The 24,784-nt window shown below is 43.7% G+C and overlaps 2 protein-coding genes across 3 annotated transcripts in view; one reads left to right on the top strand and one right to left on the bottom strand.

The window, feature by feature from the left end:
* The first annotated feature begins 8,832 nt into the window (after positions 1-8,832).
* LOC147624120 (uncharacterized) overlaps positions 8,833-24,784 on the top strand; it is a 54,907-nt gene continuing 38,955 nt past the window's right edge. Inside the window, exons 1-3 of one of the 2 annotated variants that reach the window (XM_086820783.1) lie at positions 8,833-8,903; positions 9,002-9,194; positions 9,270-9,337. In XM_086820783.1, the coding sequence (XP_086676909.1) occupies positions 9,065-9,194; positions 9,270-9,337 (198 nt within the window). In that variant the 5' untranslated portion in view covers positions 8,833-8,903; positions 9,002-9,064. Of the gene's footprint in view, positions 8,904-8,944; positions 9,195-9,269; positions 9,338-24,784 lie in introns of those variants that run through there. The other variant, XM_086820782.1, reaches the window with a different exon arrangement.
* LOC147624121 (uncharacterized) lies at positions 22,317-23,788 on the bottom strand. The gene is made up of 2 exons (XM_086820967.1): positions 22,461-23,788; positions 22,317-22,333 (listed from the first exon to the last, which is right to left on the bottom strand). Exon 1 carries the CDS (start codon positions 23,773-23,775, stop codon positions 22,876-22,878), a length of 900 nt encoding a protein of 299 aa, XP_086677093.1. The 5' UTR covers positions 23,776-23,788; the 3' UTR covers positions 22,317-22,333; positions 22,461-22,875.

Here is a 24,784-nt window from a genome sequence, read left to right as displayed (position 1 = left end):
AACCCATTTCGTAAAATAGTCCGTATAGCTATTAAAATGTACCTTGCTTGGGTGTACATTAATTGGACTAATGGGTCCCACAAAATCAATGCCCTATTTCATAAAGGGTTCTATAACTTTAATAGGATTCAAGGGCATCATGTCCTTCTTTTGTGTTTTAGCATAAAAGAGTTGGCACTCATCACATCCTTTGACAAATAGTGCACAGTCCTTGAAGAGCGTGGGCCACCAATACACCGATTGGAGTATTTTTCTTGTTGTAACATCTCCTACGCAGTGTCCATACACAAGCTACCCCTTGGTGTGCTTATTTAATGATGTATAAGTATTCATCCTCCTTGGGGTAGCATCTTAATATGTCATCCTTACCTCGTCTAGAGTTCCAACAATCAATTGGTAAGGTTCTGCTTCTTTAAGCAACTTCCCTTGCTATATCTTTACTTAACTTCTTTGCCTTTAAAAAACCATTAGCTAGAAAGTTAACGATTCTCTCACTCCACTCTGGTATGGCCTTAACTTTAAACAATGTAGCATCAGGTAGATTATCCATGGTTTCTTGCCAGTTCTTACCACTATGAAATCAAACTAGAGAAGAATCGACATCACCTAGTGATTCTTACTGTGGAGCATGGTTTGTTGACAAGGTATAGCAAGGCTTGATGATCAACATAAAAAACAAATTTATTAGCTAGAAGGTAATGTCGGAATTTCTTCACGGCATATACCATTCCTAAATCTTCACAATTTGTGGTGGTACTCAACCTCGCATAACTATCGACTAGCAAAACTTATAGGGTAGTTTAGTTTGTGTTCACTTAGCTGAGCTAGGACCATCCAATTACAAAGTTAGAAGCATCAATATGCACATGGAAGATAACGTCCCAGTTTGGTACTCGTAGTATGGAAGCACTAGCCAAAGCTTACTTTAATGTGTCATAGGCTTGTTGGTATTCTTCTATCCACTCAAATATAATGAGAAGCTTGAATAAGGGACATGCAATCTTGGCATAGAAGAGGATAAATCGCCTATAGTAGCCTACATTCCCATAAACCTTTGGGCTTCCTTATAGTTCGTTGGTGGGGGTAACTCCAAGATAATTTTGTTTTGACTCGCATCTATGGAAATCCCATTTTTGGACACTGTATGTCCTAAGATGACTCCATGTTTAATCTAGAATTGGCATTTGAATGGGTTTAGAAATATGAGATAAAGTCAGCATCCTTTAAATACCCTTTGTAAGCATAATACATGCTCTTTCCATGGCAAATGAATGCACACAAATCATGTAAGAAATCTTTAAGAACATCCTTAGAAAATCCATAAAGGTAGTGTTCATAAGCAATTAAAATGTGGCCAGTGCATTGTCTGAAAATTTTTGAATTTTTTTTTCCTTTGCTCCAAACCCTAATCTCTCACATAGCTCACCATTGTCCATCTCCACTCACTCTAAATGATTGCAAATGCTATCCTATGCTACCCGATTGCTATAATGGTGTTGCTCTTGCTGCTTTTTTGACCCATGAGGCTAGCATAGCTGCGCCGTTTTCCCAAGCAGCCTCACGGCTCATAGTCACAAGAAGTAGCCCCATTCATTCCATTCCATTCTCATTTAGTTGTTAGCTATGATGTTTGGCATCTTTTTGGTGGATTTTGGGGAGTTCTTCATTGCTATTGGAGAGGGAGAAGAGGAGGTTTGAGCAGCCCTCAAAAAATTACAAAAATCTTCAAGATTTGGATCCATTGGAGGCTCTATCAAGCAACAATCCAACCATTGAAGCTTTCGGAATACCATTGGTGAGTTACTATGGCCATTTTCTCAAGCATTGGTGATTAATCCTCATGCTGTGGACAAATTGGGGTTATTCATGAAAGGAAACCCTAATTTACAAAATTTTAACATTCCTACATAACTCATGATCCATTGGAAAGTGATTACATGCTCTTATTGCTCACATCTTTCTTTAATCACACCCATTTGGATGTCAGGTGGCCATTTGTGAGACAAATGCAAGACTCTTTGATGAATCCATGCATAGATGGATGAAGGAATGCATATGCTTAGATGCATTGATTGAGCCACATGCATGAAGTGGATGTTGGGTAATAATGAGAAGGTTTTTGCTATGGACATGATGCTTTTATGCATTGGAATGATGCTATTGAGCATTGGAAGAAGTTGATGTGTGATTGGAATCAATTGGTAATGCTACATTCAAATGCAAGTTGATGCCCTTGAATGCCATTTGATGCCAATTACTCATAAGCAATGCTTATGGGAGTGATACCAATTGGATATTGATATCATTGAAATATGGTATTACCTCACTTGTGCTTATTGATTGATGTTGGATCTTTGGATGAATGGCGGACATTTGGAGCTATGTGGATAAGCATGAGTTCATGCATAATGGTTTATGAGTATATTGTAATGGGCATGAGTCATGCCACATCCTTGTAAGTGATCCGCCTCATTTTCATATTCAAGCTATATACACCTCACAATTGTTTGCACTCACTTCAATTTCTAGAAACTAGATATGTTGGTGAGGGTACCCTGGGTGTTGGTGGAGAGGCCCGGGGGGGAGCATGGCTTGAATCCACTGTGCCGTGAGTGCCGTGGTAAAGCGGTACGGTAGAGGATTAGGTGTGGAGGTGAAGACTTGGCCTCAACCCGTGCCTTGGTTCGGACTAGGTACGGGGGTGAGAAGAGCTTGGCCGGGAGATCGGCAAGCTTCAACGCGCTACATCAACGATCTTCTTCGCACAATCATCCTCTTGGTTTATGTACATGGCAATGGCGCCTTAATATGGACATCTCATGGGAATCGATCTTGCATTATGCCATGGAAAACATATGGTGAATGCTTGGAATTGCAAGGAATTTGTATGCCTTTTGGTGATGCAAGTTGAGGCACATATGTAATGGATGGGAATTGATAAGAGGATTATGGATTTTTGCATTGTTACTTGAGAAAAATTGAGATTTACCTCCTAAAACAAAGGAGACTATGTCAAAATTTTCTCAAATTTCTGGTCATACATGGACAATTGAAGCTCGTGGAGCATAATTTGCAGACCTTGGGATGCCAATGAGGTGCGAGAGGTGTTGACATTGGTTTGGGACCAAAAAAATATCAATTGGGGACAAAAAGGGTCACTTTGGCAAGAATTTGCAGATTCACAAAAATCCTAATTCAGTCCCAACCCCTTTGGACTGAATTAAAAGAGACTATATGAGCTCTTAGTGCTTCCTTAGAGCTACCCAACGAGCCCTTAACCTCCACATTTTGATATCTCTTTAGGGTAGAATTTAGGGTTTTTGCAGAAACAGTAAACCCTAATTCAGTCATCACAGGGGTTTAAAGGTCTTCTAGATCCAATTTACATAGGCTTGTAGTACTCATCGAAGGCTTTCATTTGAGCTAAAAAGTTTTGCATTTGGATATCTCTAGCTCAAGTTGTACCCAAAATACCGTTTCAACCTATAACCCTGTAAACCCTAAAACAGAGAATAGTAGCACACATCTCTTACGGGTCTTTGCATAGTGGTCTAGTACACTTCATTAGCTCTCCAACAAGCTTTAACCCTGTAAACCCTAAAACAGAGAATAGTAGCACACGTCATCTCTTATACGGGTCTTTGCATAGTGGTCTAGTACACTTCATTAGCTCTCCAACAAGCTTTAGATCACTTCAATCGGACATCCCTACCTCAATTTAGAGCCAAATTTCTGAAACCGAAGGTTTCCATGGGGCCGAAGCCAAAAGGGCGACCGAGGCGCAACACTTTGGCTTCCGACGAGGTAGAGGATGAAGAGGCAATGATGGAACAAGGAATTTTGGATGCTCCGGATACTCGGGCACACTTCAAGAGAAGGGGATACTTTTGGGCATACTTCAAGAGAAGGGAATGAGGAGTTGAATGTCGAAAGTGCCCATAAGCACACCCCACAATCTTCGCATACCATCCCCATCGATTCGATCATGCAAATGCTGATGGAAATGAATGCTAAGATAGACACGATGGCTACAAGGGTGGAAGTCAATGGTAGGCTTGACACTATGGCTACAAGGATGGAAGTTTTGGAAGAGAGGGTCGCTCGGCCAATGAGCCAACCTTCCTATGATAGTGGTCATGGTGCTTTACATGAAGGCAAGCAATTTGGGACAGCTTTTGAAGGCTGTAGGGAAGGCAAGCTACCCATGGTACAAGAGGTTTCTCCCAAGGTAACACATGAGCATTCCACCAAGAATGTCACTTTCAGATTCACGGATGCTAGGAGGCCTTCTATGCGGGAGATGAAGCCTACTACATTCCAAGCGGGTTCTTCTCAATTGGATGGAAAGCAACATGCACCTACATTCAAACATGAGGAGTCAAATTTTGGGGATCCGAGGAGAGTACCTTTGCATCCCAAAGCAAATCAGTTCTCCATGCTTGAAGAGGAGGTGTATGATATGGATGATGTGGTTGAGCTTGATTGGGAACATATGTCATTCATTGAGAGACAAAGAGAAGCTCATGATAGGTGGATGGAAATGCCAAATTTCCTCAAGAGGGAGTACAAGGATTTTGCACAATTCCTTGGATCTTTTGTGCAAATGCAAAAGCACAAGCCCTTGCACCATCATGAGAATGCATCGTCAACCATGTCAAAGGATGTAAAGGACAAGATTTCACTCTCTAAGTTCAAGGGTGATGGTTCAGCTCCACATGAGTTGGAAGAATGGATGAATAAGTTGGATACATACTTTCAGCTCTATCCGAAGAGTGAAAGGGACAAAGTACATTTTGCATCCTTGCATTTGGAAGACTATGCACATCAATGGTGGAGACATATGCTCAAGGAAGGAGTTATGCCACATACTTTGGGAAGAACTCAAGCATGAAATGAATATGACATTTGTGTCGCCTTTGGTTCTTGACCGATACCATGAAGAATGGTATGAACTCACACAAAAGGGCATGTCGATTAGGGAGTACATCAAGAGGTTCATGAAGCTCTCTATGTGGATGGACTCAATGAAGGCTTGCGATTGAAGAAGTTTGTGCATGGTCTAGATTCATACATCAAAGCGGATGTCTCGGCACAAAGACCAAGCACTATCAAAGAGGCTATGAGGTTGGCGGAGCTATATGAGCCAAAGTATAAGAGGGTTCAGCCCAATGTACCTTTTCATAAGCCATTTCACACTTCTTCAAATGTGGGAAAAAGTCTACCTTCTTCTACATCCACTTACACTTCCAAATTCCATACATCTTTTGGAAGTGGATAGTCCACACAAGTGGAGTTCATAATGATGCTAAGAAGAGCAATGGGTTTGTCAAGAAGCCTCCTCAACCATTCAAGAAGACTCAATGGATGGATGATCCTAAGATTGAGGAATTGAGGAGCAAAGGCCTATGTTCTAAATGCAAAAAGAAGTGGTCACCCGGGCACATTTGCAAATCAAAGAAAGTGGTGGCTACTATGATCGTTATGGATAAGGATGACGATACCAAGTCATCTCATGATGTGGAAGAGTTTGAAGATTGCAGCGAGGAGACACATGAAGAAGACTTGGAGGGTCATTATTTTGTCAAAGAGGAGGATGAGTTTCCTTTCGACCCCGGTGGAAGGGATCATGCATGCATTTTGAGGGACAATATGCTAAAAGATGCAGGAAATGCAGAAAATGCAGCAAGGAGATGGTGAAGAATTTCCTCATTATAAGCTTCGGAATGGTTTACTATGGCACAAGGATAAGGTGTATTTGGTTCCAACCTCATCCTACATTCCCAAGGTGCTTCATGAGATGCATTCTTCACCGCTTTCGAGTCATCTTGGTGTTCTCAAGACATTTGACAAAGTGAGCAAAAGCTTCTATTGGAAAGGCATGTGGAGGGATGTCAAGAAGTTTGTTTTGGAATGTGTGTCATGCCAAAGGAATAAGGATAGTTACCAATTGCCAAGTGGTTTACTTCATCCTTTGCCTATTCCGGATGGAAAATGGACTCACATTTCCATGGACTTTATCACGGGCTGCCCAAAGACGAAGCATGGATGGGATCAAGTATTTGTGGTGGTAGATAGACTCACCAAATCAGCTCATTTTATTGCTTCCAAGACTACTTATGGGGCCTCTCACATTGCCAAGCAATTTATGGAGCATGTATTCAAGATACATGGTTTGCCACTCAACATGGTTTGTGATAGAGATACCAAGTTCATGAACCCTTGTCCTCTTGTCCACAATCCTCTCTGGCTCATAGATAATCTCTCCTTCTTCATCCATCGGTGGTAACTCTTCAATCTCTCGAGGAAGAGAGCCCACAAACCTCTTAAGGTTGGATACATGAAACACATTATGAATCCTTGTAGAAGAAGGTAGGTCAAGCTTATAAGCCAAATCACCCACTTTCTTGACTACCAAATATGGTCCATAGTATCTATGTGCCAACTTGGAATTGGAAGACCCTTTGAGAATATTGTGACGGCTCTTAGGAAGCTTGAACAACACATAATCACCTTCCTTGAACTCCATTTTGCGTCTATGCTCATCCGCATTTGCCTTCATGACTTCTTGTGCCTTCTTCATATTATCCTTGCATAATTGAAGAAGCTGTCTCATCCTTTCCAACTCTTCCTTGGCTAAAGGATTAACCATTTTATCCTCATGGAAGGCAATAGATGGCACATGCACTTGATACCCATAAAGAGCCTCGAAAGGTGACATCCCAATACTTGATGGAAGTATTCCTTGATCAAGAGACATGATTATTATGTAAAGAATGGGCATATCATGAGGTTTTATATGTGCTGTAATTTCTGGACAGCTTTGGTTGGATCTATTGTTGGGGTTACCAATCTACTCCAACACATTTGGAAGATCAATTGGTTCGATGACAAATATGTGGGACCCTTTTGGGTGTGGCTACGCATCATTTGTAGCTCATTTTTATGGAGGTTTCATGAAGAATTCCAAGGAAAGCTTCATCGACAACATGGCTGCCATAACAGTCCTACATGCTATTTTTGGAGAAGGAGTTTGCCGGCTTCACTACATTTGGTTTCCCTATTCCAAATGTATTCGAGGCGCATTTTTGAAGACCTCTCTACTTCCCATGGGTTTACATTGAGATTGCGATTTAATTGTAAATATCTTGTATGATTTTGAGGACAAAATCTTTGGGAAGGGATGGTTCATGAACCATAGAGCTTGATTTCCACATGTACATAGGGGCCCATGGGCAAAAGGAGAAAGTGACTATAAATAGGGCTTGGGGTACATTGGTAGGATCTTTTGACACTTTTATTAATTTTGGTCATCTTGTACCTTTAGGCTCCATCAATGGAGATTTGGCCTTTCATGGTCAAGTTCATGGCTAACTTGAAAGCCATTCTCTTGGTTAGAGATTAAACACACTTAGGCTATTTGTGCATCTTCTCTTGCTACATGCACTTATAGATTTTCTCTCTCTCTTGTATATTCATGTGATGAGCCATTTGATAACTAATCTCATGAATTAATGGATACTAGATTCTTGCTTGGATGTGTTTGATTCAATATTTTACTCTAGATCCATTTCAAGAGGGGGTTGTCACCATGACGGCTAGAGGCAAGCCCCAAAGTCAACCCTTGCATTTTCTCTTTATGTAAAGGCATAAGATTATTCCCATTTTGGTGTGAACAATAGGCAATGCATGAGTTTTAATTGTGAAACCCCCTTCTCACTTCTCCATGCTTTGCATAGCCATGTGGGAGCTAATTGCTTTAGCTACTTCAATTTTAAGTGATTATGTATGCAAAGCGGGTCCCAAATGGCACACATGATACATCCCATAGACTATGGCTAATACTTCTAGGCCCACTCTATTGCCAACACCATCTAGCATTTTTGAGGTATGGCAACCGACCCCATAAAGTTACACACTCTTTATAGCTAATCACCTTAGGTCAAGTCTCCAAGTAACATGCACACCTTCATAGTAGTGGCCAAAAGATTTAAGGGCCTCAACCTTTGAAAAACAACATGATTTTTACATGGACGCAAGCCTATTCTTTGGATCCAAATATAGCATTAATCTCATAGCCATTAACAACAAAAAATAGAAAAAGCCCAATGAAAACAATACTTTCTCCCTTGATAGAAAAGCACATTACTCAAGCACAATTCACTTTCTCCCTTTATAGAAAACAATACTTTCTCCTTTCCTCCCTCCCTTAATAGAAAAGTATATTGCTAAAGCACACTCGCCTCTAGCAGTAGAGGCACTTAGCTCCCCGTAAGGCACCTAGGAATAATTTACTATGAGTCTTTGAACTCTATTTCATTTCCATCCATTTCTACTTTTGTTCATATTTTCATTACTCCACTCTTCTTCCAATTATCAATATAATCTTTCATCATGTACAAAAGGAGCTATAAGAAGGCCAGTGAGCTTTTGGAGGTAACATAACATCACCTTTCCTAAGTGGTCCAATGGGCCTTTAATCATTCCCACACGGAGAAAATAAATGTGCCTAAGCCGACTTCAGTTTATTTATTTCCCTTTAGACTCTATTTTATTTCCATGCATTTCTACCGTTGATCATATTTTCATCACTAGAATCTTCTTGCAATTATCAATTACAAAAGAAGTCGGCGAGCTTTTGTAACATCGCCTCCCTAAGTGGGCCAAACATGTAATTAATGGCATCATTCCCACACAAAGAAAATCAATGTAACTAAGCCACTTCAGTTTAACTATGCTGAAAATTCAATTCACAATGGTCAAGTCTTGACATGGCACTTTTTGAATATTGGAGCCTATTTTAATATGCTATTTTCTTCTTCCATCTCTTGCATTCATAGCAAAAATTCTAAGGGTTTGTGAGCTAAGTTTTGGGTTGAACGGAAGAGGCTATGCACACTTTATAGGTAGTTGCGTGTGAATGCCCCTTGCTTTGTGGTCTTAAACGCAGTAAGGTAACCAAGGGTTTTGGTGCCTGATATACACATAAAACTTGGATTCGCAGGAGATGCGATCTGTGTCTACTCGACAAAGACAACGCGATATATATATATATATATATATTTAAATGACTTCGGATTATTTGCCGCATACTCGCAGCACGCAGCAGCAGCCCGTCACAGCGCAAGTCGATCTCTCGTTCGATGAAGTGGCCAATCTGTTCCCCTATCCCATTGCCGAAGCGGCCTCCACTCTGGGTAAGGTTTCTGCACTCTGTTTTTCGCCACACGCAAGTGCATTATCTCTGCTGACTACCCTTTTTATTATTGAAGGTGTCAGCACCAACGATTTGAAGCGAGTATGCAGGGAGAATGGATTAAATAGATGGCCTTATCGAAAGGTATGTCTACTGCCTATCAGCTTTGTGGTACAAGGCTAAACAATTTTTTTCCGTTTTGGTATGGCCTCAATCTTGCTTTCCATCATGGCTGAGTCTGCCCTTCACAGTGTAGAAGCTTAACATGGTGGTCTATTTATAAAGATATCTTAAGTAGACACATCTTCACATCTAACCCTGCACCTACCTCAGGTGCTGATGACATAAGTATTAGATTATGCTATGCATGATGTAGTTGGTCTGACAATTTGTGATTATGATCACACTTTTGCCTTCTTGAAATTGGATGTGTCTCTAGCGCTAGCCTTCATCATGGCTGAGTTTTTGCCCTCTTATCGGGGAAAAGTGGTAGGAGCTGAGTTTATTGGTGTATGTATGAAGATGTGAATGCCAACTGGACACATCTACATACATGATGCAAGAAGTGTATGTCTACCATGATCAATGAGTTAGGCTCTCACGACGTCTCATTAGATCTTGAAAACAATCCAAATGTTAGTTGTAGGTATTGTTTTGACGAGGACATTTTAGAGTTCCAGACCCCCATCTCACATGCCCATAGTACATACATGGATGTGCGGTAGATCAATCTTTGGACAATAGAAATTATACCCCCATCTCACATGCCCATAGTACATACATGGATGTGCGGTAGATCAATCTTTGGACAATAGAAATTAGTGTATAATGATGCTTGGTTTTTAAAGCGCATTCTACTACATTCTATGTTCAAAAATATTGTTTCTGAATGTGATGAGGCACTTTAAAAGTCAAAATTTAGAGTCAACATTTTTCATGGGGCATGGAGATTATGTGAAACATTGTATATGGTCTAGGTACGTGAGACTAGGGAGCTTCGTGTTGCTTGTACGGAGGCGCGGCCTCTTGTCACCTATGGGAGGCCAGGCGTCGTGTCACTCTTAGTGTGGCCAAGACATGGAACCCATTGTAAGAGGTCCAAGTTTTAGGTTTTCCATTGAGCCAATTATGTGCGCAGGAAGACGTGCTATTTACAGTTCTAGGAACGGGAGATGTATCCATTGCATAATGCATGTGCACGCATCTCCGTGTGCTCGAAATTGATTTCGCATGACATGTTTTAGTGTGACTCGGGGGACGCTTGCCCGTGAACTGTGCGAATGCTCTGTATTTTGACATGGTTTGTGGCATGTGAACAAGTGGTAAGTATTTGGTTTAACCCTTCAAATTTTGGGCAAAGGTTTTGTAACCTTTGGGCGTTTAGACTTCATTAAAGTCTGGAACGCCCATAGGATTGTGTTCGGGGCCAAGGGCCATGTGTGGGCAGCCCAAACTTTGGGCACCCTCTTTGGTCATTAAATCCTAAATCCATTTGGTGGCTACTTTAATGTGTGGGAACTTAATGGAGGTGCCCACCATTAATCTCGGTGGACTATGCCACATGGCATAAAGGGGCTGGACCCCATTAAACCTTCTCTCCACCAACTTTCTCATGACTCCCTCCTTCCTTGTCACGTGTCTAGGCATCTCTCTCTTGGGTTTTATTCTCCCTAAGCAAGTCGATTCACATAGTTGAGGAGAAAAAGTTGCTGACTGCTCCATACTGCCGTACACGGTGCTTGCTGTAGCACCTGAATCCTGTTAGTCATACCTGGCTGTACCTTGCGGCACCATCTGCCTGTACTCGTACTGTACCTATTACTGTACTTGACAGTGCCTATTGCATCTATTGTTATATCCGACCAGTACCTAGATTACCCGACTGCATTTCTGTGTACCTGCCATACCTGTTTCCCAGCAACTGCTGCACTTGCCGTACGTGCTGCACCCGACCAGTAGCGTCCGATTGTACTTGCTGAAACTCGTGGCGGGTGCCCGGGGGACTAGGGCCTTTGACACACTTGTTGATACCATCAATGCATATTAAAATATTTAAACATGGCCACAGCCTTAAGACATATCCAGCATCACTTTGCATAAAACATAAAGCTGGACAAAACATCCACAAATGCTGAAAATGGAGCTTGCACGTGTGACACCGCATAGAGGCCGGAATGCGCCGACCCCCCCCTTGGAGTATTTTATTACCCAAGGAGAATAATATCATGTACAAGCTTTGAGGGCCTTACTCTCCCCACGGGAGATGCTGGATTATCCATATACAAATGCCATAACACAGCCCAACACGAGGCAACCAAGCCGGAACAAAGGCTGTAGAAATGCTGAGCCAACAATATAATCCATATACCTCCGTGTGGGTACTGATTCTTCCCCAAAGACCACGGGTCTTCATGCAATAGAGAGGGTACAGCAAGTACAACTCTCCATTCAGCCGGTACAGCAGGTACAGTGCCTGGTACAGCCGGTACGATGGCTGGTACAGTCGGTAAGGTTGTTGGTACAGCAAGTACAGCAAGTATAGAAGCTGGTACAGCCGGTACAATGGGTGGTACAGCAAGTACAGAAGCTGGTACAGCCAATACAAGGGCTGGTACAGCAGGTACAGTGGCTGGTACAGCTGGTACGGTGGCTGGTACAGCAGGTACAGCAAGTATAGAAGCTGGTACAGCTGGTACAATGGGTGGTACAACAAGTACATAAGCTGGTACAGTCGGTACAAGGGCTGGTACAGCAAGTACAGCAAGTACAAATGCTGGTGCAACAAGTACAATGGCTAGAAATCATAATAAATGATTGAATACCCTTGCCTTCAATATTTCTTCGCGATGGAAGCCTCCAAAACAGTCCCCAACAGCCGGTATTCTTCATGGGCAGCCTTCAAGAGAGAGAGAAAGAGAGTAGCCATCATTAGGGCAGCCTTCAACGGTGGTAGAGGCTAGTGTGTAGCAAGAGAGCCTCCATTAATGAAGAGAGAGGGCTCCAATTTATAGATTTAGGCCTCCCATGAGCTAAAATGGCAAGAGAAGGCTACAATGACAAGTGGAGAGCCACACAATAGCTGAAGTGAGAAGTGTGAGGCCACTTGTCTCACTTTGATCCACTTTATAACAAGTGTCAGGCCACTTGTCTCACTTTGGTCCACTTTCTTGCCACATGTCCCAATCTAAGAGATGGGTCCTTCCATAAACTTTGCCTCTAAAAATATCCCAAATGGTAGACATTCTGTCATAGGCACTTTGCCAACTCTTGGTATCTGCTCAATTCCAGATGTAATGACGCGAACAGAATTTCCATCGGAGTCGGGCCAAAAATAGCAACTCTCCTAAATTTTAGGAGTGTCGTCCTTTGTATTCTAGGATAATCCCCCATTCCTAAAGCTTGTACTTTCCAAATATTTAAACATCCTGGAGTCCACCAGACCCCTTTCAGACTGGGAAATGTCCAGGCTGGTGACACTTGCTGCACCGAAACATGTAAGAACTGCTATACAGCTCTCTTGTCACGATAGTGTACTTGCAGTCGTCTGTGTACTTGCAGCCGTACACATTTGTACTTGCTGAACTTGCTGCATACATGTTCTACTGGCTGAACATTCTATATCCACTATAGTAGCTGCTCCTACCTGCAGCACGTGGTACCTGCTCTTCTACAAGTACTTGTTTGTGTACTTGTAGTATGAGTATTTGTTTGTGTCTTGGCGCTTCTAGGACCCACACCACAGCTTTTGTGAGTGAGCGAGCCAGGCTCTAGTACGAGAGCGCCTGTGTGCGTGGTCTCGGAACGATAGTTTCGCATTCACTCCACTTGAGGTGTATGAGGTTGGTGGTCTGGTCATTTTGACTCTTTTGACGAGTCGTGCATCAACATTATACTCCAACAAACTCTTTTTTGGGTAACATGTATTCACTATTTGCATTGCATGGAATATCTGGCCAGAAAGCCCTTGGAACTTTGTACACAGATTAAATACTCCAATAATATTCAATGGCATTTGGGGGGGTTGGCGGGTTCGCGGCCCCAGTGGTGGTGTACTATGCAATCTTTATCGTTGTAGTGTTATCTTGAGCAGTGTTGTGTAGTTTTAGCTGTCTGTTGCTTTGTTGTTGGTCCATATTTAAGTGTTGATGAGCGTCTTGTTCATGAGATGGTGCCTAGGGGGCCTATAGTGCCAAGTGACATCCTCGCCCCTCGCGGTGAGGAAAGGGCCAGGCTGCCAAGTGCGGAGGAACGCCTTGCGGCGATCTCTCATGCGATCCGAGTCGCCCTGAAGTTTCCCCCAGTGTCCTCTCAAGGTGTGAATGATGTCCACCCAGAGCGCCTGTATGACCTCCGCCGGTGGAATCGCCTGGCGGTCTATGGCCTCCTTGCATCGGGCTCTCCATATGTGCCAAGCCGTCATGCTGTTGATCATCTCCCATCTGTGCCCGTCCCCCTCCTGGGAGACTGCCGAAGAGAAGTCTGGCGTCGGAACCACCGCCATCGCCTTGTCAGAGACCTGGATGGTCACACTGCCAGGGACGTCCTCCTATCCAAGGGACGGGCCGCTGTCCGTGGCCCAAGCCACCGCACCCCACGTCACCATCATCTCACCTGGCGAGCCTGCAAAAACCATCCGCATGTACTACTAGGTAGCCCCCCCCCCCAGAGAGCGGCCAGCCACGGGGGTGGAGCTCCGGTGTTCACTGTATATATTATCCCTCCTTGTGAGGTGAGCTTTGTAGCCTTATGGCGTCTTCTCATTAACTAATAGAAGGATCGTTTTTCCAAAAAAGAAAAAGAAAAAAAAAAGAGATGGGGTGCCTAGGGACGTTCACACTTAGCCGGTGTTATTACAGCGGTATTAGAGCATGGTTGTTTCCCTCTTCATAGTGGGGAAACGTCGTTTGGGCATTGGGCTCTTTGTTGTGAATTGTTGTCATAGTACATACACTATGGATAGCTATGCACAGAGTGGGCAGGGGCCTAGTTCACATGGCAAGCCAAGTGGTACACATGCTTTTGATGCTTTGGGTTAGAGGCATATGCAGCAGCAAACACATCTGGGACAACCCTCTCAAAGGAAACATGGGATGCATGAAGATGACCCAAATGTGTTTAAGGTCGAGATGGAACGTTTCAAGAGGTAGTTGAATGCCAAGGAGGAAGAGCTGAACATCGAGAACCTGTAGGTTCATAAGCTTATGTTGGATTGCACACACTGTGGACTCTATGGCCAAGGAATTGGGTGTGAAACCTTGAGAGAGAGCTCTCATCTATCTCATAAGTAGTGGAGATGTGGTGAAAGGCAATGCAGGTGAACTTCGTGTCAAAAAACTGCTGCGTGTAGAGATAGGTAATGATTTGTCTTGTAGGATCAAGTCCTATGTACACAAGGATCGAGGTTTTAGTGACTTCAAAACAAACCTCTCACCGCATGGGTCAGGAAAAGAAAGAGATGTACATGCAAAAGAGAGTGGCAAACATGATGGAAATGTATATGTGATGCATGCTTCCCATGCAGAAAGTCATGGGCTTGTTGGCTGCCGTACTTTGCCTATGGAATTGGCTAGGAAAGAACCTTGTCATGCGCTGAAAATTATGCACAATGTGGGGACAACCAAGGACAATCACGTGTCACCTGCCACTTATGCCACCGAGTATGCCCATGGAGAATGAGTTTGCCGAGTATGCCCATGGAGAACGAGTTTGATACAAGGATCATTTTGTGAATGCAAGTGTTGGGAGGCCACCTTTGCATAGGTCACCGTTGCATAGTGTAACATGCGGAAGCTTGATGGAAGAATCAGTAACTTCAATGCTCAGAATTCAGCAATCATTCATGACGAATATAATGCACAACAAAGATGTGCAGAAGAGAGAGAGAGAGAGAGAGAGAGAGAGAGAGAGAGAGAGAGAGAGAGATATTAAGCGTCTACTAAAAGACCCAATGGGCTTGTGAGACCAAAGTGATACAATAATGGCATATCTCATTATATGGAATGGAAAATAAAACAGAAAGAAAACATAAACATAGCTATCTCACTGGGTGATACAAAACTGTCCATGGAAACTCATCATGGAATACTAAGAACATAGAAACATGAGAGCAACATCAGCTTCGAGTAGATGGTCTACCACTCTCCAAAATATCAAGCATGGGGGGCTAATGAGTATGGCCAAGAGAGAAAGAAAGAAAGATATATTAACGTCTGCGAACCAAAGTAGCCTATGAGACCAAAACATAGTACACAGCTGATGGTGTCTCATCAAAAGTGCCTAAAACAGTCCTAAACAACTATGAAAGGAAAATACTCCTATTGAGGTACAAAAGTGTATAATATCTACAACTAGCAAAAGATTGGTGTAATCTGCTCATCTCAGTATCTCTCTCATGGGGTGTTGTAAGATAGAGAGACTAAAGTGGCGGGGCAGTCGTCTCCTGTGGCGGGTGATGATGGCTCTAATCCACTGGTGATGAAGCGGCCGTGGACAAGGTCCTGGTAAGCGTGGGCATCTCGCTCGACAAAGTGCTATGGCTTTGTCAAGGGTGACTCCTCCTGAAGGACGTCTGGCTTTCTGAGGGTGTTACAGGACTGAGTATTTTACCTCTTTTTCTTAAGCATTGTGATTATATTTAAACCAATTTAGCATTCACTGATCATGTTTAATCCTGTATATGCATGTGCAAGTTTGTACACGTGTGTGGATGCAGATACATGTTTGGTGTGTGTGTACATGTGTATGCATGCTCATATGTCTGTTCATGTGCATGTATTTTTGGTCTTTCTCTTACCTTGTTGCAGGAGTAGCAGCTGAGGCATCTTGTGGGTCAGCCCTGCAAGCACAACCAGTCAATAGCCAACAGGTGACATGGCACTGCCATGTGGCACAGGTGGCTGCCGGAGCTGACGTAGTGCTGCCACAGGCGTGTCATAGGCGGTGGCTGGGCTGACATGGCTGCAGGTGCACATGGTGGCTGGCTGCCAAGTAGGTGGGCAAGCGTACAAGCGAAGGAGAGAAGCGAAGCGAAGGCGCCGGGCAGCAGCTAAACGCAAGGCGACGCAAGGAAAAGCGTCGGGCAGCCCAAAATGCGCAAGAGAAAAAGATGCGTGGGATTTTCGAAAAGCTAGCGCCGTGCTAAATTTTTTTAAATAATAAAAGAAAGAAAAAAAAGCTATTCGAAGAGCCTTTTTGAAAAGCACTTGTAATAGTTTTTTTTAAAGGGGGGAAAAGCTTTGCTTTTCACACCCAAACTTGTATAAAAAGGGGGCCAAGGCTCTTGTATCCCAGAACACAAGCTGTGGGTGAAAGTTCAAGATCTCCTCCACGTGAAGCAAGGAGGAATCTTCTCGGGAATTGTACAAGGGCTACGCCGACTTCAAGTGAAATAAATACCTGCAGGGGCACCACGCTTTGGGGCCAATTGGTCTTTTGTGCAGGAGCACTCTAGCTCCACTTATTCTTTTTTCTTCTTCCTCCAAGTTCATTATTCCAGTGCGTAAACAGTTTTAAGGGTGATTAAGTGTATTCACCGCCCGTCAAGTTTCTGAAGGCCGGTTTCAAGGTTCCATTGCCGGGATTCACTGTCAACTTTTTCAAGGGGCGAGCCTGTGGTCGACACATTTGATTCTATGGCTGGAACTAGTGCAGAGATGAAGGATTTATCTTCGGAAGAGGACGACTACTTTGATGAAGATGAGGAAAGTGAGCAAGAAATACCTCCCGATATGCCAGAAACTGAAGATGATGATGTCACCTATGAAGCAAAGATGCAAAGTTTGATGGAGGGATTAATGGAACTCGTGAAGGATTCACGTTTTCCACAAAACTTCAAAGCTGATTCTAAACCACGGAAGCAAGGGTTTGAGAAGAAAGCCAAGCCTCAACATTCGGCTCCCATCTACCCAAATTTTCAGCCATACCCTGATTCTTCTTCTTCTTTTCCCCCACCTACCCATGGAAACCCTTTTAATACTTCTCATCCTGGTTACTTTGGCGGAGGCTCTGTCTTTCATTCCATGACGGGTGCACCCAACATGGGCATGACTGGGAGCTATGGTATGCAACCAGGTATGTATGGAGGTATGCCAGGAGGTATGTATGGAACTTATGGTGGTGGTGGCGCTCAAACCACATCCCTATGATAATCTTGTTCTGGGCGAGAAGCCAAAACATTACAAAGAGGGTGGTGCTGCAGTAAAGTTTGATACTTTTAGTGGTGCAAAGGATCGTATGAAGGCTCTCACCTTCGTTCAACAGTTTGATGTGGCATTTTCTGGTGGTAACTTCATTGAAGCATCTAAGGTATTGAAGGCAGCTTCTTTCCTAAAGGGAAATGCTCTTCAATGGTGGTTGACACTTCTTCATCAGGGAATAGCACCAAGCACTTGGGTGGAGTTCAAGCAAATCTTCTCTTCTTTATGGTTGACACCGACTTTTGAGGTGGATGTTATGACAGCTTGGCATCGATTAGATTCCAGAGATTGTAGCAATTTGGAAGAATATAACAAGAAATTTTGGGATGCTTTGCTACTGGTCACATCCTTTAGGCCCGTGTCACTGGTTGAGGAGGTACAGACATATTGCTGTCGTGATTATTGCATTAAAACAAAGGTCATCAATACGACTCAGATGATAGAAAATGCTCAGATTGGATATGCCATGCTTATTGGTCAGATGTCAGGATTTAAGGATCAACGTCTTTTCTCAAAGAAGGCATTTAAAGAGGCAAAGGAGTCAAAGGACAACAAAGACACTGAATCATGAGAGAAGGGGCAATCCAAGAAGAGGAAATTTCAGCTCTTATCTCAAAGAACAAATGAAGAGAAGAAAGAACTTATAGCTGCCAACAAATGTTTCTCTTGTGGAGAAGAGGGACATCGATACTATAGGTGTCTGAAGAGAGCATTTAAAAACGCAGATGACTCACAGGAAGAACCTAAAGCAAAGAAACAAAAACCCTCTGCTGGACTAGTACTTGACTTGATAGGGTTGAAGCAAGGGGATGCATCTTCAGAGTTGTGCAGAGCATGGTGAAGACTTCGAGATCAGGAGGTCTTGATCTTTTTCGATCCTGGGGCTCGTGCAAACTTCATCACCCCCGAGCTTGCAGCAACGTTGGGCATCAAACCAGAAGAGATGGGTGTGTTACATGAGGCTACTTTAGCTTGTCTTGGACATTTGGTTGAGGTTACATCGATCATTGGGAAACTGCGTCTCGGTGTGCAGACTTACATGGACAGAGAAGATGATTTCTACATTATGCCGTTGGAGGGTTGTGATGTTTGTTGGGTATGCCTTGGTGCCATAGAGTTAAAGCGGTAGTAGATACTTTCAATAGGAAAATTTCTCTCAGTCACAAGAATAAGGAACACACTCTTGATGTAAAGCTTAAAGGGGAAATCTATTTCTGTTGTATTGGCCTTGGCCATTTCTCGTTTATTAAAGAAACATCTTTCTGTTTACTTAGTGTTTGTTAAAGAGAATCAGGATACCATAGATTCCAATCTGTCTGAGTTGGACAAGGAAAGAATGGATTTTCTCAAAAGTTTTCAGGATTATTTTTTAGAGGCTTTGCCAGAGTTGCTGCCTGCTAGGCCTGAGGATCATGGGATTGATTTGACTCCTGGAAGTTCACCACCGAATAAGCCACCCTATAGAGTGAGTGCAGCCCAACAAGAAGAGATAATGAGCCAAGTGCGTGATCTGTTGGACAAAGGGTTGATTCAGCCGAGCTCTTCGTCTTATTGTTCACCAGTGCTATTGGTACAAAAGAAAGATGGTTCTTGGCGGATGTGCATTGATCACAGGGCACTGAATAAGATTACCATCAAGAACAGATTCCCTATACCACAAATCGATGATATCTTGGATCGGTTACAGGGAGCAACTTACTTTAGTCGCATTGATCTAAAAAGTGGATATCATCAAATTCGTATCAGGCCAGAAGATGTGCATAAGACAGTGCTTAAGAGGCAATGGAAAATTGGGTCTTCCCCTTACCACGTACTTAAACATGCTCCGATGGGGACCAAACTTTGCAAGCATGTGGGGGGGACCCACTCCCACATGCTTGCAAAGTTTGGTAATGATCGGAGCATGTTTGGGTTGGTAATTAGTGCCCAGTGTGATTTTTCAAGTCTCTTGGTGCTTAAGAGGCCATGGAAAATCCGGGTCTTCCCAATACCATAGTACCCAATCATGCTTCGATGCGGACCAAACTTTGCAAGTATTTGGGAGGGGCCCACCCCCCAGGCTTGCAAAGTTTGGTCACAATCAGAGCATGTTTGGATTAGTACTTCGCGCCCAGTGCGGAGTTTTCAAGTCTCTTGGTGCTTAAGAGGCCATGGAATATCCGGGTCTCCCCCATACCATCATACCCAAACATGCTCCGATGGGGACCAAACTTTGCAAGCATGTGTAGGAGACTCACCCTCACATGCTTGCAAAGTTTAGTCATGATCAGAGCATGTTTGGGGGTGTAATTAGCGCCCCCATCAGAGCATGTTTAGGGGCGTAATTAGTTTGGTCACAATAAGAGCATGTTGGGATTGGTAATTAGCATCCACTACAGATTTTTTAAGTCTCTTGGTACTTAAGAGGCCATGGAAAGTCCGGGTCTTCCCCATACCATCGTACCCAAACATGCTTTGATGGGCACCAAACTTTGCTTTGATGGACCTACCCCCACTAGTTTGCAAAGTTTGGTCACAATCGGAGCATGTTTGGATTAGTAATTAACGCCCTGTGTGGATTTTTCAAGTCTCTTGGTGCTTAAGAGACCATGGAACATCCGGGCCTTTCTCATACCATCGTACCCAAACATGCTCTGATGGGGACCAAACTTTGCAAGCATGTGGGGGGGACCTACCCCCACCAGTTTGCAAAGTTTGGTCATAATCGGAGAATGTTTGGATTAGTAATTTCCGTCCAATGTGGATTTTTCAAGTCTCTTGGTGCTTAAGAGGCCATGGAAAATCCAGGCCTTCCCTATACCATCGTACCCAAAATGCTCCGATTTAAGATCAAACATTCCAAGCTTGTGGGGGGGGCCAGCAAAGAATCGGATAAACCTCCTGTAATATGAACAAAGTCCTAAGAAACTTCTCACATCATGAATAGTCTGCAAATCCGGCCAATTCTTTATCGCTTCAATTTTCGCTAGACCCATCCTGACGCCATCCTTACACACTATGTGCCCAAGAAAGTGAATCTCCTGCATGAAAAATTCACTCTTCTTTCCATTGACAACCAATCTATGCTTTTTGAGTTCCTCAAACACTTTGGTCAGATGCTTTCGATGCTCCTTCTCTGAATGAGAAAACACAATCATATCATCAAAGAAGGTGCCCACAAAAGCACGGTGGGGTCGAAAAATCTGATCCATCAACCTGTTGAAAGTCGTTGGAGCATTCGTAAGACCAAAAGGCATGACCAAAAACTCATAAAGTCCAAAAGTTGTCTTGCGCTTACCCGGACTGGGAGGCAGATTTGTGACAAAGTCCATCAATATATCCTAGAAAGATCCTTCAGGAATCGGTAAAGGCTTAACAACCCTATCTTCTTCCCACAAGGAGCTGTCACTTTCTGACAAACGTGAGTGAACACATCTTGCCTCATTCTTGGCCAATAATATTGCCTTTCTAACTTCTCCAAAGTCGAATTTATGTCTCGGTGATGACCGTGTCATGGAGAAGAGTTTCTCGGAACAACTTCATGATACAAAGTCGGCCTTTGTAGAAACGCCAATCATCTCGTATCAAAAAGTGGCATGGTCCTGTGGCATCCAATCCTGCTCCCACAGTGTACTGAATTCCTCGAAATCGGCGTACGTGTGCTTCATGTCATCTAATCCCATACCAACTAGGTCGAGTCTAGTGGTTTGAATCAATGTCACTGTTTCTCTCCTGCTCAAAGCATCGGCCACTGGGTTGGCCTTTCCTAGAAGATACTCGAGCATACCACCAAATTGCTTGAAGATTTGGCTCCAGTGGTAGTGATGGTCACTTCACTGTGCACTTGGCATTTTTGAATCCAGTGTGATACTTGATGGTTAGTGCCATAGTAGCCAGGAGTTTCATAAAAAAAGGTTTTTTAAACGCGTTTCGAAACGTTTCGAAACGTTTCATGGTGAAGCCCAGAAGTATGAAACGGCAAGGGTCCCGGGGGGGGGGGGGGGGACACATGTTACCTTGATCTCATAGGCTCAAATAAATTAGCACAACTTAATAATTTACGATTTACAACTTACAAGTAACCAAATGGCAAAAGGAGTCAGGACCAAAGAGTGGCAATCCATGAAATGAGAAATGTCACATGATACATCATAAATGTCACATGATACATCATAAATGTCACATGCCACATGGGCTATGGCTGAAGCAAATGCGAGTATGTCACATGTGACATGTGACTGCCACTAACACCATACATGAAAGAAACTCAAAAAAATCTAAAAATAACAACACTATCCAAGGCTCTAGCTAGTAGCCTCCAATGTCAAACATGACATAATACATCATACATGTCAAAAAATCATAAATGAAAATGAGAATGAGTCATGACTAGGTAGTAGGTACTAAGTAGATACTAGACTCTGAGAGCCTACTCATCCTCCTCTGCATCATCCAACTCAAGATCCTCATCCTCATATGCAACATCAGATGCCTCAGAAGCTGTGGTCCAATCAGAAGAGTCATCTACAACCTCTGCTGCTGTCGCTGTCTCACATGCAACACTCGTGCTACCACCATCATCTGTGCCACGTACAAAACTCCTGCTAGTGCTAGCACCATGTGTATCCCTGCCCACCCTGGCTCGAGAGCGGCTACGTGTTTGCCTGGTTCCCTGCATCGCCTCCTCATATAACATGGTGTAAATGTCCTGCTCATCAGGTGGGATCTCTGGGATGTCTTTCACTTTCTCAATGTCGATTTTGTCGACATTCACCTGAATCGGCTCTATAGAAGTACCTCTCTGCTCAAGTAGACGGAGGTTGCAATGACAATAAACCAACCGCTCTAATTGTGGAGTGGTAAATTTGTTCCTTTTCTTTGTGTGGAAAAGGGCCCATGTACTCCAATTTCTCTCACAAGGACCTGAGCTGCAGTCCTATGAAAGCACCCTCATAGCAAGCCTCCTCTGCCAAAATTCAAACCCGAAAAATCACACATGAGACATGATTCATTATCCATGACACAGGTGAAAGCACATGCATGAATCATGATATATCATGTGACATGAGCATAAAACTTTAATGAATACTCACCAACTGTGGGGCACTTATACCATATTTCTCCCACCAAGATACAGGCTGTAACATCCCTGAATGCAACTCAGCAGTCGGTGACCCAAAATGCTTTCCTGTCTTGTTGCGGAAGGCAAGCCGCTGCTGCTCCAAGGTAGCCAACTGATCCACATCTCCACCCACCCATGCTGTGACATACTCGGTCCAACCATCCTCCAACTCCTCGCAACATGCCTGATCTTCGTGTCTCCACAAAGGATGGAGAATGTGGGCCACTGCATGGATTGGTCTATGAAACCAATCCCAACGATCTTGCCAAATAGCACGGAGGCTGGCCTTCCTAGTTTTTTGAACATTACGAATCACGAATCACGATTTAGAGTTTATATTAAATAAAGTTTAGAGCTGAAATTTAAAGAGAAGTAAAATATAATACTTACTGGATGTCAGAAATACCAGTTGCCTTTATAAGGCACTCCTCGAGCTTGTCCATGTACCCATATAAGAGGCCCATGGTGCAACCCTCCATGTCGGTGATTTGTAATACGCTGTAGAAAGGTTGTAAAATCCTCACCAATCCCTCTGCTGTTGCCCACCACTCAGCACCCATGATAGTGCTAACAAACTTATCTGACTTTGAACACTTATTTTCAGCTTCCCAGTCATACCATTCCTTGTACACCACTAGTCGTAAGAGTCCCTTTCGTACTCTTACTACTCTATCAAGCACTATGAACATATATGCAAACCTAGTGGTGGCGGGTTTACACAGCTCCAACTCACCCTGTGCCCTGTAGATAGAAAGGATCTTGGGCCGCTTTGTGACAAATTTGACAATGAAGCGAGCTGTATTTAATACTTCCTGCAACCAACCTAGCTTGCCCATATCCTCCATCATAAGATCCAAACTATGACTGGCACATGGTGTCCAAACAATGCGTGGAAACTCATCCTCAAGCATGCGGCCCATACTGACACAATTTGAACCATTGTCAGTAACAACCTGCACAATATTTTCCGGCCCAACTTCCAAAACAGCCTCACGCAAATGGCGCCAAATGAACTCTCCTGTAACCACTGTGCCTGGCTGGGATGCATCAATGGCACGCAAAAACATTGTGCCCTTGCAAGAGGACACCAAGATGTTGTACACACTTCTCTTGCGTACATCTGACCACCCGTCACAAAGCAATGAGCAACCATACTTTTCCCAAGTCTTCCTTAATGGCTGAATTTCGTGATGCACCTGTGCACGCTCTCTACGTAGCTCTTTAGTGCGCATAGTCTCATAGTTGGGTCCCTCCCACTCGTACCCAATCCGACTGACGGCACGCATGGCACATTTCCAACGATTTGTGCGTAGTATGTTGAAAGACAAGGCACATTGTATGAAGAGCTTAGTGAGCTCTCGAGTTGCCTCTTTCACAGCCTGCTTTTGAAAACCTGCTTTGATATTGCCTCTCTTGAGAGACCCCACAACCGGCAATTTAGAACGAGCCGCTACCGGCATAGAGCTCGTACCTGCATACACACCACGTGCAAAGGAATCTTGGCTTTCAGCCACATGAGTTTTCCCCCTCTTTGCCACTGCCTCGGAGCTCTCTTCTTCCTCGACACCTGTACCTGTGTTAGAGTCTACAACCCCTTCTTGGATTTTCTTCCATTCTTGTAGACTGTCATACACAGCCTTTGGTACCCTGGGACAAGCACAAATGCCCTCACCCTTCAAGCCAGACAAATGGGCTTTGATGCGGGTTACACTCCCGCCGGTCACTAATAAGCAGAAATTGCACTTCCACTTTTCGGCCCCAGACCCACCGTATCTTCCAAGTGAGGTGACATGGGCCCATACAGCATCACGATTGCGACCCATCTCGATTCTGTAAAAAGTTGAAGAAAATTTCAGCCTTCAAAGTTCAAAGTTCAGGTTAATTTTCAGCCTTATAAATTTAATCATGATTCTATAGTTGAGAGAGAGAGAGAGAGAGAGAGAGAGAGAGAGAGAGAGAGAGAGAGAGAGAGAGAGAGAGAGAGGTGTAAATACTAAAGAGAGAGAGAGGTGTGTAAAGAGGACGTGTGACGTGTGTGTAGAGAGAGAGAGAGAGAGAGAGAGAGAGAGAGAGAGAGAGAGAGAGAGAGAGAGAGAAATACTAAAGAGAGAGAGAGGTGTGTAAAGAGAACGTGTGACGTGTGTGTGTAGAGAGAGAGAGAGAGAGAGAGAGAGAGAGAGAGAGAGAGAGAGAGAGAGAGAGAGAACGTCACGTGTGACGTGTCTGTGTAGAGAGAGAGAGAGAGAGAGAGAGAGAGAGAGAGAGAGAGAGAGAGAGAGACGACAGCAATGCAGC

Source organism: Cibotium barometz, chromosome 26 (genome assembly GCF_041138505.1).
Source record: "Cibotium barometz isolate CiBa-2024 chromosome 26, ASM4113850v1, whole genome shotgun sequence".
NCBI classification, from domain to species: Eukaryota; Viridiplantae; Streptophyta; class Polypodiopsida; order Cyatheales; family Cibotiaceae; genus Cibotium; species Cibotium barometz.
The sequence above is the reverse complement of the archived record's forward strand: the minus strand, read 5'-3'. Positions and strand labels throughout refer to the sequence as shown.

Bases quoted from the DNA above. Each gene is read 5' to 3' on its own strand.
- LOC147624121 (XM_086820967.1), bottom strand. From the start codon at position 23,775: ATGCGTGCCGTCAGTCGGATTGGGTACGAGTGGGAGGGACCCAACTAT.